This window comes from Anabrus simplex, chromosome 1 (assembly GCF_040414725.1).
Source record: "Anabrus simplex isolate iqAnaSimp1 chromosome 1, ASM4041472v1, whole genome shotgun sequence".
NCBI lineage: Eukaryota > Metazoa > Arthropoda > Insecta > Orthoptera > Tettigoniidae > Anabrus > Anabrus simplex.
This window is the reverse complement of record NC_090265.1, coordinates 924,635,995-924,649,443: the sequence shown is the minus strand read 5'-3', so window position 1 is coordinate 924,649,443 and position 13,449 is coordinate 924,635,995. Positions and strand designations below refer to the sequence as shown.

General features: G+C 37.0%; 1 protein-coding gene across 1 annotated transcript in view; it reads left to right on the top strand.

Annotated features, from left to right (window-relative positions):
- The window catches only part of iPLA2-VIA (calcium-independent phospholipase A2 VIA), a 142,903-nt gene that overhangs the window by 54,730 nt on the left and 74,724 nt on the right, over positions 1-13,449 (top strand). The window contains exon 8 of the mRNA XM_067136657.2: positions 11,582-11,732. Within this exon, the coding sequence (XP_066992758.1) occupies positions 11,582-11,732 (151 nt within the window). The remainder of the gene's footprint in view (positions 1-11,581; positions 11,733-13,449) is intronic.

The window sequence follows — 13,449 nt, the reverse complement described above, 5'->3', positions numbered from 1 at the left end:
CTGGCAGCCAGCAATTAATTAAAATTACAATTAATCACACTCTGCACATTAACAGGTTCTGAGTGACCCTTGTTTGGTGAGGAGATGTTGCCAAACCACTTTCTTCCACACTCTCTGCAGTCTTTACCCTTTCTTCGTGTTAAGTATAGATAGTAGACGATTTAGCATCTCCGGCTACAGTAGACATATTAATCCTATAAGTTGCTAATAGACACTAGGCTGTCACTGGACAGTAGTGGTGTGGGTGGAGGTCGTCATGTTTTGTCCCCAAGTATAACACATAGGTACTTATATTGTTCCCAGTGATTAATTAAAATTAACTCAGAGTACTTTTCCTCTTAGTGAAACTTAAAACATAACTTTTCATCCGCTGTCCATCTCACAACATTGTCTAGGTATCTCTGCAGTCGCTCACAATCCTGCTACCTATTCTATACAGAATAACAACATCTGCAAATAGCCTTATCTGTAATACCAAATTCTTTGACTAGCAGATAGGATAGATAAAAGTGAGAAGCCTGGCACAAGTGAGTGGAAGCAATACCAGGACTCAGCTAAATTGCCTTATATATAAGAACAAAGGTCCAATTATACTGTGCTGCAGAACCCCCTCTCTTAATCACTACAGGATCAGATATCAATTCGCATACTGTAATTCTCTGAGTTCTGTTTTGTGGAAATTTAGCCACCCAATCAAAAACTTTTTTGTCTAGTTCAATAGTCCTTATTTTTGTTAGTAATTTCCCATGACCTACCCTATCAAAAGCCTTGGATAGGTCAATAGCAATGTAGTCAATTTGACCTGAATCTAAATTATCTGCTATATCTTGCTTAAATCCTGCAGGTTGAACTTCACTGAAATAACCTTTCCTAAACCCGAACTGTCTTCTGTCAAACCAGTTAGTAATTTCACAAACATGTCTGATATAATCAGTAAGTGAACTGTCAAGCTAACTGGCCTGTAATTATTCATTTTATGTTTGACACCCTTTCTTTTGTACATTGGGGGTACTGTTGCAACTCTTGTCATAAATTGAAAGTCCCGATACTCATCATATTAAATCTGTATAAAAAATACCTCACTTATTGTGTCACAAATTTTTGCTATTACCGCTTAGTAGATCACATTTTACCTTGTCTTGAAAATGTTACTGTATTTGATATTCCTTGTGAAAAAACATGATTTCCTTGTGTTGCTTGTTGTTTAACGGGCCTAACATATAGGTCATTGGCCCAACATGATTTTCAACTCAGATAAGAGCCATCGCCACAGGTGCATGATTAGAGGAAAAGGTCTTCCTGAACTTCAAAGAATAAGTTTCAGTTTTTGGGAGCAAGCCGTTAACCTCAGGAATGTTCAGTTTTGCTTGCCGGTTAATAGCAAGATCGCTGAATAGCAGAGTGAGCCTGTTCGTACTTTTATTACGCATTCCATTCAGAAGGTTGTATTTTGTGTTGAATGGTACAGTGAAGTATGGTTAATATTTGTCATGTTATACGGTAGCCTATATCTGGATTAGAAACATAATCATGTGAAAGTGACTAGCGTGGTGCATATTTGTCTTGTGATAGCCCAGTTATGGATACGGAAAATATTGTGTAATTCTTTAATAATGAAGTCAAAATTAAAATCTGTTAGAAAGTGGATTGACATAAGTACACAGAGGTCGTGAATGTTGAAACTCACACCTTCGAGTTTCAACTCGATGACTCAAGTTGGTTGAATGTTTGTGTGATTCAAAATTATGGCCAAAATTTCCTTGCAGGTCGCACTTACATATGGTTGAATGTAACCTCCAATTCATTGTCTATGAGTGTGTCCATAAAATAATGTTAAATAACCCACTGGTCCTAAATAAAAGGCTTCTACTAACATTTGTTTTAGAAAGAGTGTGGTCTGCAATAATACTTCGATATTTTTGTTGGCCCCTGTGCACATGTTTTCATATTCGTTCTTTCATGTTTTTTACACCTTTTAATACTTTTCTCTCATCTTTAGAAATGGTAGATAGGACTATACTTTTCACCGTAACCGTGGATACACGATGTAAAATGTCCTCATTACACATTATAATTCTCATGTTAGGTCCGTATTGAAGTGTACGTAAATACAAAGTATGGTACAAGTGTTACTTGTTTAATATCCACCTATTCAATAAAAAGAGATCTTTTTTTAGAATTAAATATTATTATAAAATGTTAAGGGACATGTTTCACCCATATTAAGGGCATCTTGAGCCACAAACTCAAACCTGTATGGTGAAAAATCAGGATCCTGATTGTTCTTACAAGTCGTAAAAAGAGGATATCAATGTAGGTGTTTGTCTAATATAAAAATTATCTTAACATATGAAATTAACATCTTTAACAGTCTATCAGCTTTACTCTTTCTTATCCTCCAACAGGAGTATTCAAGGAAACACATTTCGATTTCATTATAAAGATTGAGCTGTTTATTGCCCTACCCTCAACAGGTTTTGGGTGCATTGACTCAGCGCTCCGGAAAGTATATTCTTGAGAAATTGTGACATGCAGCTTGATACTACGATTTTAACCAAGGACATTCTAACAATTTTTATGTTAGACAAACACCTACATTGATATCCTCTTTTTACGACTTGTAAGAACAATCAGGATCCTAATTTTTCTTTTTTGCTATTTGTTTTACGCCGCACCGACACAGATAAGTCTTATGGCGACGATGGGACAGGAAAGGCCTAGGAATGGGAAGGAAGTGGCCGTGGCCTTAATTAAGGTACAGCCCCAGCATTTGCCTGGTGTGAAAATGGGAAACCATGGAAAACCATCTTCAGGGTTGCCAACAGTGGGGTTCGAACCCACTATCTCCCGGATGTGAGCTCGCAGCTGCGTGCTCCTAACCGCATGGCCAATTCACCCAGTGGATCCTGATTTTTCACCATACAGGTTTGAGTTTGCTGCTGATGATGCCCTTAATACGGGCCAAACATGTCCCTTAACATTTTATAATAATATTTAATTCTAAAAAAAGATCTCTTTATATTGAATAGGTGGATATTAAAAAAGTAACACTTGTACCATACTTTATAAATGTCCTCATGTCGAAAAATTCATATCTAGTGTTTCCGTATACCTGTTGGATAGTTTTTAGTCGTATATTCATTAGCACGTTTTCTCACTTAACACGTTCTTTTTCTTTGTCCCCTGCGGAAACATCTTCACGAGGTTTCACTATATATCCTAACTAGCAAGGTACCCGTGCTTCGCTACGGTACTAAACTGAAATTTATAATTGAATGCTTATTGTTTTAGATGTATAATCCGCCGAAATTCGCGATCTGACTCGTTTTCAGCGAGAATCCACCAAAATTCCCGATCTGACTCGTTTTCTATTAGATTACGGCACGTTTCCTCCCATTTTTCAATCTTCCTTTCCAGCAATCGATTTCGTACTTCCCGGGCTAGGCTCAGGTATTCTTCCCGGTCAGTTGTGTCCGTAAATCTTTGCCATACCGTATTTTCCTATAATCATTTTTAATCTGGAAAAAATCCTTCAGGAGATCCGGCGTGGAGTCATATTGGGTGCCTTGGCGGTACTGAACCCACGGCCGGACTGCATTCTTAGTCATTACCCGTCCAGGAGCCGTTTCCAGCGCGGTCCGCACATTTGACGACGGTACGGAACATTATTATTATTATTATTATTATTATTATGTGTTGCTGGGATGAACGATGACAGGGAAAACCGGAGTATCCGGAGAAAAACCTGTCCCGCCTCTGTTTTGTCCAGCACGAATGTCACATGGAGTGACCGTGATTTGAACCACGGAACCCAGCTGTGAGAGGCCGGCGCGCTGCCGCCTGAGCAACGGAGGATCCTTATAAGTACATTAAGAACAGTAAAATCAATTAGTCTCACCTCCTTTTACACCCCACCGCCGTTAAGTTTTTACTGCCAACCCCCCCCCCAAAAAAAATTAAAAGAAGGCGTGTTTCTTTATGTTTAAGGGAGATTAAAAACACCAATGTTCACGTCTATTACCTTCAGTTTTGACATATAAGTATCCCCATAAATATAATTTACTTTTGTCACTTCATTTCAAACTACTTCCCCCCCCCCCCCCCCAAGTGAATTTTCCCGCAAAAAATACTTGTTTCATTAATAGTAAAGGATCTTCTAAATACCAATTATCACGACTCTAACTTCTTCACTTTTTGATTTATGTGTCCCCATGAAAGGAATTCAACTCCTTTACACTCCCGCCCCAAGATGGTTTCCCCCCCAAAACGCGCTTTTCTTTGTTTTTAAAGGAGATCCAAATACGAATTTTCACGTCTGTAACAACTTTGGTTTTTATTAGATGTATATATTCTCATACAATTAAAGTCAATTAATTTTTCAATTCTTTCACCCACCTCCCCCCCTTCATTGGATTCTCCGAGAATACGTGTTTCTTTACTTTTAAAGCAGATTGCAAATATCAAATTTCACGTCTGTAACATCTTCGTTTTTAAGATATGAGTAGCCTAATTAAAAGAATTCAACACCATTTTCAGTCACTTTCACCCCCCCTCCACCCAAGTGGTATTTCCGAAAACTAAAAATACACGTTTCTTTATGTTTAATAGAGATAAAAATACCATTTTTCACTTCTGTAACATGTTAAGTTTTTTTAGATATACTGTAAAAATTCTCATTTTAAAATTTCAACCATTTTGGGTTCCCCTTAAGTGGAGTTTCCAAAAACAAATCACCTATGTTCCTTTACATTTACAGGAGATTCCAAACACCCACTTTTTACGTCTGTAACATTTTACGTTTCCAAGATTCTTTCAAAAAATTCACCCCAATTTGTCACTTCTGTTTAACCGCCATTAATTGGATTTTCCAAGAACTAAAAAAAAAAAATACGTGTTTCTTTATTTTTAAAGGAGATCCCATATACAAAATTTCAGTTCTGTAATATGTTCCGTTTCTGAGATATATGTATCCTCATTAAAGGCATTCAACCCATTTTTCACCCTTTTACACCCCTCTTATTGGGATTTACAGGAAACAAAAAAATTTGTGTTCCTTTATTTTTAGAGGAGATTCTAACTACCAATTTTTACATCTGTAATTTTAAAGTTTTAAGATGCACACACATTCATTTTAAAAAATTCACCCCCCTTTTCACCCCCCAATATTTGGATTTTCCAAAAACGAAAAAATACGTGTTTCTTTACATTTAAAGCAGATCCCAAATACCAATTTTCAGGTCTGTAATATCTTCAGGTTCTGAAATATAAGTAGCCTCATTAAAGGCATTCAACCCATTATTCACCCTTTTACACCCTTCCTATTGGGATTTTCCGAAAACAAAGGAATATTTGTTTCTTTATTTTTAAAGGAGATTCTAAATACCAATTTTACATCTATAAACTTTAACAGTTTTGAGATATAGATACACTCATTTTAAAAAATTACCCCCTTTTCACCCCCCCCCCCCATTAATTGGATTTTCCAAAAACAAAAAAATACGTGTTTCTTTATTTTTAAAAGAGATCAAAAGTACCAATTTTCAGGTCTGTAATATCTTCAGTTTCTGAGATATAAGTACTGGTATCCTGATTAAGGGCATTCAACCCATTTTCCCCATTTTTCACCCCTTTTCACCCCTCCTATTTGGATTTTCTGAAAACCAAAAAATACGTGTTTCCTTATTTTTAAAGATGATTCTAAATACCAATTTTTACATCTGTAAACTTTTAAAGTTTCGAGATATAGACACACTAATTTTAATATTTCACCCCTCTTTTCACCCCCTTAGCGAAGGAATATCCAAAAATCCTCTCTTAGCGAGCACCTACATCTTAATATGGATATATCCCCAAAAGTTCATTTCTTTACGTCCAGTAGTTTTGGCTCTGCGATGATGAATCAGTCAGTCAGTCAGTCAGGACAAGTTATTTTATATATATAGATGTATAGCCTTTAATATATCACCAGATATCTTATAAATCCCAGCTGGTTTCTAGCTTTCAACTTTAATAATTTTTTTTGTAAATGTCTTTATCATCATAGGTAAATTTCAGTAATTTGTTAGCTTTAGGCACCTCCTCTATCTTGCATATTATCTTTATATCCAACTACTTTTACTTTCTGCTGACTGAATACTTATGCCTTATGTAAGTCCCCACATATACACTCACTCCCCTTGTTCATTAATGATCTTTGGAATGTCCTTCCTGGAACCTGTTTCTGTCTTAATCTATACATATCCTTATATATTGCTCACTAAAATTCATATAGCTGCTTATTATATTTGCTATCCCGTTATACTTGGGTGATTTATTATTTTTTTATTTTGCTGAATTAAATTTCCTAGTGACCTCCTTCAATCTCTCCTTACTCTTGCAACCATTCCTAACTCTTATTTCTTTGTAATCTGCATCTCCTCCTTAATCTCTTTATTTCCCTGGTATAATATAATGGGTCCATACTATTTCTTACCATTTTTAAGGTGTATATCTGTTTCCACACTCCTCAATAATTACTTTAATCTCATCCCATATGCTGTTAACATTTTTATTTACCATTTTCCATTGATGATAATTGACTTCTAAAACTATCCCCATTCCTCTCTTATGAGCCATAGGTATCGCTTAAGTCCTACTTTTATGACATTCCTTTCTATCACATTTATTTTTAACTATACACGTATATCATCTATCACTTCAGTTTCTCTATAGAGCTAATCTGGTTTAATCAGCACCACGCCTAGAAAATTTTTCTCTCTAGTTGGTTCCATCACTTTCTGATTCATCTACCCTTCCCATAACAACTTATTCACCATTTGTTGGTCATGTTTTTTGTCGTTCGCATTCCCTTCCAAGTTAACACTTGGCAAGTTCAGTTTAATTTGCTACAATAACGTTTCTTTCTGTGTCATTCTCTGCATAGCTGCTTATCTTATCAAATAATTCTATATCAGCGCCAGCCTTGCCAGGTCTCTCTCTCATTCTCCTCAACCTGATGGTTGGTGGGTAGCATGACTGTCCTCGTCCAACGACCTTCTATCCTGAGCCAGCTGCTTGATTAGTTGATATGGACGTCGCCCTTTAATGCCATCGAGGAACCCTGCTCTAGGTCGTCCTCTTCTAGTCTTTCCTTCCAGTTTCCCGTCAAGCAGTGTGGTGCACCATGATGAATGCTGGAGTAAATGACCTGTCCAACTACATCTTCTTTTCGTGATCATTTTCTCTAGACTGATGGTTTCTTCAGCTCTCTTGAGAACTACTTCATTTGTTAGCCTGTGAGTCCAGGGAATTTGTAACATTCGACGCCAGCACCACATTTCAAATGCATTTATTTTCTTATCAGCCTGTAATAGAGTCCAGGTTTCAGAGCCATATGTCGCAATGCTCCAAATGAAGCTCTTAATGAAATGCCTTCTTACTGGTAGTGATATTGCCTTGGAGGTCAATAGGCTTCTTTTTTTATTGAAAGCTTCTTTAGCCTGGGCTATTCGAGAACGGACGTCCTTTTCACACCTCCCATCAGATGTAATGATGCTTCCCAAATAACTGAACTGATTTACTTGAGTCAATTTTTCTCCTTCCAACAAACATTAACATCCTGTTTACCATCCGGAGTACATTTCATTATCTTGGTTTTTGTTTTGTTAACCTTCATATTACATTTTAGTTTTAGTAGATCATTCAGTTTCTTTAGTGAGGTCTCTATCTCTTTCTCAGTTTCAGCTATGAGGGCAATATCATCCGCAAAACGTATTGTTTGGTATAGTTGGCCATTTATTTTTATTCCATGGGTGGAGGTGGCTGAAAACTCTTTCATTGCTTCTTCTAAATACACATTGAATAATAGGGGCGACAGGCCACATCCTTGCCTTACTCCTTTTCTTATTTTCGCGTTGATTTTCTCCTTTCCTATAAGTGCTGTCGGGTTCTTGTACAGCTGATAGATGATTTTCCGATCTCTGTAGTCCACTTTCAGACTTCTAAGGGCTTTAAACATAATATTCCAGTTAACATTATCAAACGCTTTCTCTATATCAATGAAAGCAATTAGGATGTTCTTATTGATTCTTAGGGTTTGTTCAATAATTGTTCTAAGGCTCAGAATTGCTTCTCTTGTTCCTCTGTTTCTTCTAAACCCGAATTGATCCTCTGAGAGATTTTCTTCTATTCTTTTCTCCATGCGATGTTAAACAATTCTTGTAATAATTTTGGAGGCATGTGTTACCAGGCTTAACGTTCTATAATCTTGACATCTCTTTGCATGATTACTTTTTGGGATAGGTATCAATATAGTTTTCTCAAAATCTTCCGGTATTTCTCCGATAGTATAACTTTCATTTACTAGTTGATATAAGGAATATTTTGCCTTATCCCCTAAAGCTTGTAGTATTTCCACCTGGGATTGAGTCTCCTCCAGGAGCTTTCCTTTGTTTTAGCTCATTCAAAGCTTTATCAAATTCCTCTCTAAGTATACATGGTCCCAAATCATCTTGTTCTATCTCACTTTCATTTTCTGTTACATCGTCGTCTATTTGTCTTTCATACAGGCCTTCTACATATTCTTTCCAAATTATAGCTATCTTATCCTGCTCTATTATCACATCTCCATTGCTTCCTTATATTGCACTCAAGGGCTTTATCTTTCTTTGGAACTGCCTCCGGACTTCTGTAAAAGCTTTTTCGGTGTTACCTTTGGTTATATTTTCATCTATCTGTTTACATTGTGCTTCGATCCACTCTTCCTTTGCTTGTTTAGTTCTCAATAGATTTTATTTCTTATTTTCTTGTATTCTTCATGATTTCCTTTCCTTTTGGCCATCTGGCGCATGTTTATTAGTTCCAAAATGTAGGGTGTAACCCATGGCTTATAGATTTTCCTCTCTTCTTTTCCAAAACTATCTTCTGCTGCATCAATTATTTGTTTCTTGATTTCTTCCCATTTTTCTTGAACACTACTTCCAGCCAGTACTTCAGTATTAATTTTGTTATTAGTTTCTTCTTTGAACATTTTTATAGCCTCACTGTCTTTCTTTAACTTACTCAAATTCCATTTTGGAGGGCGTCTTTCTATTCTTCTTTTCTTAAGTTTCAGTTGGCCTGTCATTATCACGGGGTTATGATCGGAGTCAATATCAGCCCCAGGATAGCTTTTACTTGATTTTACTTGATTTCGATACCGTTCTCTAACTATTATATAGTCTATTTGATATCTACTACCATTTCCAGGCATTGTCCATGTATATCTTCTCCTTTTTGGCTGTTCGAAGAGAGTATTTGTAATTACAAGGGAGTGACTTTGACAAAATTCTATGAGCTTTTCTCCCCTTTTGTTTCTGGAACCAAGACCATAATCGCCCACCGTATTATCTTCTCTGCCCTCTCCAACAACTGCGTTCATATCTCCGAGGATGAAAAGATTTTCTTCATCCTGGACCTTTAGTAACACTTCTTCCAGTTGTTCGTACACTTCCTCCACTTCGTCATCTGTATAAGCAGAGGTGGGCTTGTACACCTGGATTAGAGCTGTATCTCTAGGTTCTGTCTTTAATTTTATGAGCAGTATTCTTTCATTATATGGCCAAATACCTGACACTCGCTGTCCTAACTGCTTTGTCAGTATAAATCCGACACCACTTTTCCATCTGAACAGCCCGAGTACAAAACTCTGAAATCTCCGCTCCATAAGTCTCCGCTATCTGGCCATCTTACCTCACTCATTCCCAAAACATCCATTCCTAGTCGCTTCATTTCGTTCTTCACATTCTCCAGTTTACCACACTTTTTCAAGGATCTCACGTTCCATGTACCTACTTTATAGGACTTGCTCTTTGCCTTCTCCTGTATCCCCCTCCGGAGATCCGAATAGGGGGCTATTGCGGAATATTTTACGTTCAAAGACATCATCATGCTTTCTATTCTTGGGATATCTCAAGGACCTTTAATGTGTTGGTTTCCCGTTGCCTTCCACATCCTATGCCGTTGACCTACAATTAGGTTCATCCGCCTTAAGAAGTAATTTCTTACTCCAAGGACATCAGGGTGCCCTGCCCTCTTTCCGCTCATCCACCCTCGAAGAGGCTGTTGGCACTTGGAGGAGGTGAACCACTTATACCGGTAGTTACTCGGTGTCATACTCTATTGATCCCGAGTATTGGGCTTCCACTTCCGCCATCTATACCGTATCGAAGTTCATCTTCTCCGCCATAGATGTCGTTGAGGTCTTCACTCTTAATCCTGAGCTGAGACCCTTACCAGATAACACACACCGGGTCAGTGTGCTCTGGGACTCACATTGGCAGGGGCGCCACTCCCTGGGTAGGGCTGTACGCCCCAAAACATTAAGTCTTAAACCTATAATTTCATGCTTCTCATCCTTAACTTTTTCATAGCTTACAGATTCTTCTTTCATCAGTATGAATACTTCCCCTACTATTGTTCCTAAACTGTCTCGACAACACTCCAGTTTCATGAGAAAATTTCAGTATCCTTAATATCATTTCTCAGTCGTGATTCAATTCCTATTACAATATCTGGAAAATATATATAAAATTATGTAATTACTTTATCGTACAATACTTCTATAGTTTAACACTAACAATTTTATGTCATCCTTGCTTGACTTCATGTTTCTTATACTGTCATCACTGCTCCCTAGTCCACTCCGTTTCCCAGAATGTACCTCCGTATAATTCTTCTAAACAAACCCCCTAACTTATATGTACCATTGAAGTTCAAAACTTTGAAAGCAAGGGTTGGAATGACTCATAGCAGCGGATATTTTATGTATTTTGTCTGCCTTTATTCATTGTAACCCTAGATATACATTGGTTTTTGACCTATTTTTAAAACTTGTATAATGATGGGTGACGTTCTCCAGGATGGCTTCATCAATCGCCATGCAGCTCGCTTCCTTGGTTTTGATTGGTGTTTGTTTTTTCTCTCTTTTGACATCGACAAAGATTTTGACTGTCATGTATCAATTTCCAACTTGACCTTCGTATAGCTCCCTCAAAGTAGTTGCCAGTTTTTTTTTTCAAGTCTGTTGAAGAGAACTGTCCTCTCAAGAAACTAACTTATTGAATCAAGTCATTTGATTATACTTAATAGAATTATTTATTTCGGGTTACGTGTACGCTTGAAAATTTGCTGTGTAGAAATAATAAAGTCAGAGAAGAATGTCATAAATTATGACCCAAACTGCTGATCTTAGTCTTGCATATGGCTGTGACAGGTCAGGAGATTTAAATTTTGGAACAAAAATGTTGAATGTTTACTGTATTAATCAGCAGATATATTTAGGTACAAGATTGTAGAGCTGGAGTTTCTCTAGTTTTCCAACTTACAAATGAAATAAATGTTTCCATTCAGGGATAGCTGCCTTTTCAGGGGAGTCATGAAAAACATTGAATCAATGAATAATACCCATTTTTTAATTCAAAATGTTACTTAAATATTGTTTGGAAAAGCTGATTATGCGGCTGTATCTTCATGGTAACCCTTGTACAAGGCCAGCTATCCTTTCTGGTCTCTCTCATTATGGTGCCTTATCCATCAAGATAATTTCATTAATGTGTTATTCCAGGAAAAACCCTGAGAGAATGCCTTTGCCTGTACATTCGCATGAAAGAAATTGCTTTCATGGGAAGCCGTCCATATAATAGTGAACCTTTGGAGACTATGCTGAAGGAATCTCTCGGAAGTAATAATGTTATGACTAGTATAAAGCATCCTAAGTGAGTACCATATATGAATCTGTAATTTTAAATTCTTTAGAATTATGTAAGCAAGTCAAAAAAGATTTATTACTCCAAGATAAAAGGGCATAACTCACTGCAACATGTACATAGCTTCTAGTATGTCGTGACATTGTCACCATATATCATATATATGTGAATAATCTGCACACCCTAATTTTGAGAGGGAATTTTTAAAAAATATCTTTAATTTGTGTTTTATTTACAAATGGTGGCCAAGAGTGAGAGGCCTCGATGCCCTCTTGCTTGATTCCTTTGTGGGAAACCTAGTTTTCCAGAAAGAATGCCAAACCTGACAAACTATGGGAGAAACAACGGCTAAGGGTGGAGAAGGTCTTTCATAGGAGGCTTGATGAAGCCTTTGATTAGGAAATGGCACATAAATTCATCAAAGTGATGGTGCCTTGTAGATAGAAATAAGGGAAATACCCTGACAGAAAACCTTCTGCAGTGTTAGGCATAGCAAGCCGAGGTAAATGAATGGTGCTTTCAAAACTAAAACAAGCCTTGGATATAAAAGTATTCAAATTGCTGGACGTGACAATTCGTCAAGCAGATCACTAAATTAGGACTGCCAACAACCCAAAGCTCAACGAAGGTGCAGGAAGAGACAGACCTTACCCAGGAAATAGCTGAGAATTGAAACCCTCAGCATCCTCGCTCTCACTAACAAATGTGAAGAACTCGTAGACCCTATGGACAGGCACAAGTTTTGGATATTGGGGTTGAGTGAGACTACTGTCAAATTTTTTATTATGGACACTCAAGTTTAGGCTGTCAAGTTTAGGCTGTAATAATTAATGAACCGATGGCCTATTGCAAAATAAGTTATATCAATATTTTCCTTGTTTAATTCTGCGTTAAAGCGTATAAGACAAATTATTTTTGAAGTTAATTATTTTTTATTTGTGGTTGTATTAAATATTATCCAGGTTTTTGGCTTCTTCTCTAGGAAGCGCTCACTTAAAAATATACGTGGAAAACTACTTATCTAATGGTAATGAAATTTTTATATATTATAGCCACACATATTCATAGTGTAATACACAAGTTATACTGTTTTTCAACCACCCCAGAGAAAGTTCTTATAATTTTTCTACAGCAACGTTTTCTTAGCCCAGGATGAATGTACAACAGGAAACTTGAGTTTGTTTTGAAGCACTCATTTGTGGTTATCAGAAACTACAACCACTGTAACTGTACAGTGTGATACTGAATTTATGAAGTGTTATATTGATGGGAAGTTGTGTGGATGCTGGAACATGCAATTAACAGTGGGCAGGGTGGTGAAATCGGGTACAGCGTTGCCGCATTGAGTCGTAAATGCAGCGTGTAACGAATGCAGCCTTTTGTTTACTTTCAACCTTTGATTTTATTTTCTCGTAAAAATTCCACTTCCCATCGCCGTTTCTCATAAGGACTTAGAGCGTTCAGTTGCAGGTTTACAAATGGTTGGCTTCGTAATTTGAAATGTCACAATCTTTACAAGGGTTATTTACATATCTTTACAGTATTTAATTTTGTCAATATTCTTAGTCGGAAAAATCACTATGTTCTGCTGTCATTTGTGTTGATTTCGACCGGCTCGAAATGAGATACCTTTTCAGACAGTCCATCTTTCTCCCAGAGGTAATCTTTCAGTTTCTTAGCGTGTGTTTTTACATTGTTTTCAGAGTTCCGAAAGCTAGTAATTGAC